General features: G+C 44.8%; 1 protein-coding gene across 1 annotated transcript; it reads left to right on the forward strand.

The window, feature by feature from the left end:
* The first annotated feature begins 580 nt into the window (after positions 1-580).
* On the forward strand, positions 581-4,501 carry MC4R (melanocortin 4 receptor). Its single transcript, XM_081149226.1, has one exon. The coding sequence runs from the start codon at positions 1,002-1,004 to the stop codon at positions 1,998-2,000; it is 999 nt and encodes a 332-aa protein (XP_081005352.1). The 5' UTR covers positions 581-1,001; the 3' UTR covers positions 2,001-4,501.
* Positions 4,502-6,147: the final 1,646 nt, after the last annotated feature.

Here is a 6,147-nt window from a genome sequence, read left to right on the forward strand (position 1 = left end):
TTTGCCATGGAAACATATTAGATATTAGTGCAGCAGAAATAAACCCCTTCTTGAACCTTTGATAAATTGTACCTACCTACATAGTCCTTCTATCTATAGCATAGTCTCCTGTATTATCAAATATTCTGTGTTTCAGGCACTTTAAATTGAAGCATTACTGCCTGGGTTCTTAATTCAAAGAAATTTAGAGGGGAAATAAATTCAATATCCTGGCCAAAAAGCAGAGTATCTATTTCAGGAACTCACACACACACACACACACGCGTCTCTCTTTTAAGCAAGAATAAACCTGGGTGCCTCTAGATGGCTTGTTCTGATATCAAAGAATGTACTGTAGGGACCAAGTTGTTTTCCTTGAAAACTTGCGAAGGGAAACCCATTCTCTCGCATCCTGCCAGCTTCCCATCCCACAGCCTGCCATCTGAGTCAGAGCTGCCTGGGGCGTGTGTCCCTGAGCAGCCCCCCTGTCTGTCTTCCTCGGGACCTGGATTGGTCGACGAAAGCAAAGGAGGAGCCACCCTGAGCATTCCTTTCCCCTCCACACACCATAAAATCAGCAGCAGCCACCACACTCGGAGCAGCGCCGGGGTGGGCGCCTCCGGGAGGCGGCGGCGCGGGCATGTGCGCGCAGGTTCCTCTCCCGTTGGCACCGCCACGAGGACAACCAGTTTGCAAAGACCTGGCTGCCTGAGGCTACAGTTAAAGTGAGAGTGAGAACGGAAAAAAAAAAAAAAAGCAAGCGGCAGACTCTTTGGACTGAGAATAAGCTTTCTGAAGCCGAAGATTTTAAAGGGATGGTGATCAGAGCAGTGCCTGAAAGAGAATAAAACTTCTATTTGGAGCTCTGGAGCATGGGACATTTACTCCCACCAGGCGTGCCCGGTTCAGCCTCCTAAAGGGCAGGAAAAGACCTGCAGGAAAAGACCTGCAGGAAATCCCTGCGGCTGCCTGGCGCAGGAGGCAGGGGCGGTGCAGAGGGGACCTGAAGCCACCGGCCCAGGATGAACTCCACGCACCAGCCCCGGCTGCACACTTCCCTGCACCTCCGAAACCTCAGCGCCCACAGGCCGCACGGCAACGCCAGCGAGCCCCTGGGGAAGGGCTTCTCCGACGGAGGGTGCTACGAGCAGCTGTTCGTCTCCCCCGAGGTGTTCGTGACTCTGGGGGTCATCAGCTTGCTGGAGAATATCCTGGTGATTGTGGCCATCGCCAAGAACAAGAACCTGCACTCCCCCATGTACTTCTTCATCTGCAGCCTGGCTGTGGCCGATATGCTGGTGAGCGTCTCCAACGGCTCGGAGACCATCGTCATCACCCTGCTGAACAGCACGGACGCGGACGCGCAGAGCTTCACCGTGAACATTGACAACGTCATCGACTCGGTCATCTGCAGCTCCCTGCTCGCGTCCATCTGCAGCCTGCTCGCCATCGCGGTGGACAGGTACTTTACCATCTTTTACGCCCTCCAGTACCATAACATCATGACGGTTAAGCGGGTGGCCATCATCCTCGGCTGCATCTGGGCGGCGTGCACCGGGGCGGGCATCCTGTTCATCATCTACTCAGACAGCAGCGTGGTCATCATCTGCCTCATCAGCATGTTCTTCACCATGCTGGCCCTCATGGCCTCTCTGTATGTGCACATGTTCCTCATGGCCAGGCTCCACATGAAGAGGATCGCCGTCCTGCCAGGCACTGGCACCATCCGCCAAGGTGCCAACATGAAGGGGGCCATTACCTTGACCATCTTGATTGGGGTCTTTGTGGTCTGCTGGGCTCCATTCTTCCTCCACTTGATATTCTACATCTCTTGTCCCCAGAATCCATACTGCGTGTGCTTCATGTCTCACTTTAACCTGTACCTCATTCTGATCATGTGCAATTCCATCATCGACCCTCTCATTTACGCACTCCGGAGCCAAGAGCTGAGGAAAACCTTCAAAGAGATCATCTGTTGCTATCCTCTAGGAAGTCTCTGTGACTTGGCTGGCAGATATTAGATGGGGGCAGAGGAGACACTAAAAGCATGCATAAGAGATTCTCATTCGTACAGAACCTGAACAGTGTGCTTCAGCAACAGCTCTGTCTTCTGTGGAGGGCACTGGTTGAGAATATCTATTGTATAAATTCACGTTTGTGACTTTGGGTGTGGAAACATGCCCAGTCTCTGTATATGTTTAATGTCATGCTACTCTTTGGCCATGCAATGTTTACATGAAAACACCTTTGGCTGTGCAATGCTAATCCACATTATAGGTGGTAGACACCGTGGATTTACAGAAAAGAAAAAAAGTTCTTATTAGAAGCGTCACAATGTCTCTTTCTTGTAACTCATAAGGATGTGACACTTTGCTTGTTGTAGTAACGTGGAAATCACAGCCTCATTAAATATATTCTAAGAAATGGTTTCTTATATTACCCTGTACATTGTAAGGTAGAGATTTGATTCTCACATTTAGGGGGAAATATTAAAGAGCAGATGCTTAGTCATTTTAAAAATCAGCTGAAATTTCAAGGAATTTAGTAAAACATGTTCATTCTCCCTGTGCACAAGTAGAAATGAAGTTCCTATTGACAGTAAAACAGCTACTTGGGGGGGGGGGGAGTGAAATTTTGAGTCAGAAAACTCTGTGTTTGTCAAAGACAGAGAGATTAATTTGTCAAGCAAATAGTTTGATATCCCACTCAGGCACTTCAGCTTGGGGTGGGGAGTGGGGGGAGAAAGCAGCTTTGGGGATCACAGTGTTCTGGAAAAAACGAAATTAACATGTCAAGCTAAACTTCCTGATACCAACCTATTTGCAAGCAGCATTAATAAAAACAGAGAATAAGGCCTCTCTGCCCCTTTAACCAGGGACCCGTGTCTGCTGAAGTGGCCGGAAAAGGTGGTGCTGCCCTGAGAGCTGGCCTCTGAGCTCTAAAGAACAGGGCTACTATGGAATTCTTTCACTTTTCAGTGGAAGAGACTTGCTGTTTACTTATTGCTTAGTTTCTGAACTGGAGCATAATTACTCATTATCGAGGATTCCAACTTTAAAAACCAGATCTATAGCACAAGTATTTTTAGGCAAGATTTGTGAATGTCTAAAGTAAGGGAACCTCTGATGCTGACACCTTTTGAGCAGGAAGTAAGACACTTAACTCCAGAGGACAGATAACATGATGTAAATTCCACAGCCACACTGTGCAGAGTAAATACTTGGTTTTGCTCCAAAATAATCCCAGAGATCTGGCTACTGAGCAACACAATTTGCACTTTCCAATTTGTGTGTACTTTAAAATAAAGAGAAAGAAAATATATTAGGCTGGAGATTACCGGTAAACTATTCTTTGATTTAATTTATAGTCTCTTCAAATGCTCAGAGGCAGAGATAACACACCAAGGTGCTTCTTAATTCAAATCTGAATGGTTTGCATATTAACACTTTCTAAGAAACACTTTCAGCATGCACATGGAAACACTCACTGCATTAAACATAATGGTCACGTTCAAGTTTACAAATGAAAAGTGGGACAGAAGCTAGATTCACTGTATTTCCTCTATTTTGACGTAAAAATAAGCGTGAGAATTTTAACACAGGCTGACCTTTCAGTCACAGCCCAAAGCTGTAGCCAGACGCAACCAGTGTTGTCTTGGCTACTCCTCCTGTCCACTCTTTAATGTAGCGATTGTGAGAAACCTCAGGAACTGGAGACACGAGAACCGAAGCTACAAGCGCGCCCCACCTTCTGTGGTGGCTGCCCTGGCAGTGTATTTATTTCTCCAAGTGTCACCTTAGATGCTGCTCGGGCCATTTAGAACCCACTGGAAGGAAAACGGCTCCTTTGTGTTCACACTCACTCCTCCTTCTGGAACAGGTTAGTGTGAAAGTGAGTGTCAGTCATGAACCTGTCCTGTCCAAGCAGCCGGGTCCCCTGCATGCCCAGGACACAATATTAGACTTCAGCTTCTTTAAGGGCTAAGACTACATCTTACTGGGTCCTCCCAATATTCCTCTGTTAGGTTACTTCTTTCTCCAGTAAAACCAGGGTTCTGCCAGCGGGACTCGTCATGATCGCCCCGAGCTCACAGTTTACATGAGAGTTCATTAGGGTGTTCTATAGGATGTGTTCGGACAAGTGTGTAATGACACAAATCCACCATTGTACTATCATTCAGGATAGGGTCACTTCCTTAAAGGTCCTCTCTGCTCTGCCTACTTATCCCTCCCTCCCGCCAACTCTGACAACCTGGGACCCCTTCACTGTCTCCACAGTTTTGTCTTTTCCAGAATGTCGTACAGTTGTAATCAGACAGTATATAACCTTCTCAGATTGGCCTCCTTCACTTGGTGACATGCATTTAAGATTCCTCCATGTATTTTCATAATTTGGTAGTTTATTTCTTTCAGTGCTGAATAATATTTCATTCTATGGATGTAACAGTTCATTTATGTGTTCACCTACTGAAAAACATCTTGGCTGCTTCCAAATTTTGGCAATTATGAATAAAGCTGCTATAAACCTTTTTGTGTGGACATATGTTTGCAACTCATACCAAAGTACAGGAATTCACTTTTTCAAACTTCAGTCTAACCCTGGCTGGTGTGGCTCAGTGGTGGTTAGAGCGTCAGCCCTAACACTGAATGGTCTCGGGTTCGATTCCCGATCAAGAGCACGTACCTGGGTTGCAGGGTTGCAGGTTTGATCCCTGGCTCAGGCAGGGGCGCATGTGGGAGGCAACCAGTTAATATGTCTCTCTCACATCAGTGTTTCTCTTTCTCTAGCTCTTTCTCTCTTCCTCCCTTCCACTCTCTAAAAATCAATGGAAAAAATTTCCTGGGGTAAGGATTAGCAGAAAACAAACAAACAAAAACTTCAGTATAAATACTGTGATGTTTGTGTCTACCCTTTAATATTTCATTAAGAGTGGTTAATTAGTGTTTGATTTATGCTGGTCAGGAACATACACTCCAGCTGTGGCTGGTAAGCAGCATCAGATACCTTTATTAAAAATTTCACCAGAAAGTTCAATTAATAATTATAAGATATATCAGAAATAATTTTTCTTTGGTGAAACGAGTGATTTTCAAGATTTGTTAACTTAAAAAAATTGTACAGCAATCACCATAATTTGCATGAGCAAGGTGCAAGATTTGTGCCCACTTAGCAGCTAGCCTGACATTTAGACTCTAGGTCCCAAACTCTAAATAGTCCCACACGTCCCTCACCTGCTTTGAAAAAGTCTCTGTTGCCCAAACTAAATATTTTTAAATTAGTTAAAAAAATGCCTTTGAAGAGGTAAGGACTAACTTCCGTTTTGTATTACAGGGAACACACAAAACAGAACATTTAGTGTGATGCCAACCATTTAAACAAAGTTTCACCAATCTACTTATACACCCCTTACAGAGTACTTTCCATAAATTTGGATCAATCAGTAGTCATTATCCCAGAGTGACAATATTAAGGGACATGTTCACTTTCTTTATTGTGGGTTTATATTATGTAAATGTACTACAGTGAACATTTTAAGTTTTACAAAGCACACATAACCCTTACAACAGAAAGATGGTCGATGGAAATGCAATGGCCGAGTTACCAATGATTTGTGGGAAAAGAGTAAGTGTAAAAGGCATTGGTTTTGAATGAGAGCACATCTTGAATAGCATCCAACTGACCCTCCAAGCAGACCTGGAGAGGCCGTCTCCTGTCACCGGCAGCATCAGACCCCGAGCCCAGCTCCTGACACCCCCTCCAGGTTCCCTCTACCAACGTCAGGAGCCTTCTTCTGTGGACAAGCCCAGCCTCCCTGGTCGGGGAGGCCTAGGACGGGATTCTGGTAACACCACTTTTGAGCTGTGAGATTTTGTTGAAGTTAGTTTACTTATTGTTAAAAATATATAAGACTCTTTCTCTGATGAGAATCTTAAAAGAATAAAAAGCAATTATAAGATTAAGGATATAAAGATCCACAAACTTATATATAAGCTCTCAAAACTGGTAAGTGTTAATATCTTTAAAAACACAAATGAATAAATCCATGTGTGAGTGAAGAGTTGCCAGTCTTGCTTCCTTTTTCAGGCTCTCAACATTATCAGTAAACACAGGTAGGCCCTGGGCTTAATTATATATCTTTTCTTAAGTCACGCTTAATAATTCTCTTGA

Source organism: Miniopterus schreibersii (genome assembly GCF_964146895.1).
Source record: "Miniopterus schreibersii genome assembly, chromosome: 10".
NCBI lineage: Eukaryota > Metazoa > Chordata > Mammalia > Chiroptera > Miniopteridae > Miniopterus > Miniopterus schreibersii.

What these genes read in the sequence shown, in the direction of transcription:
- MC4R (XM_081149226.1), top strand. Translation starts at nt 1,002, where the DNA reads ATGAACTCCACGCACCAGCCCCGGCTGCACACTTCCCTGCACCTCCGA.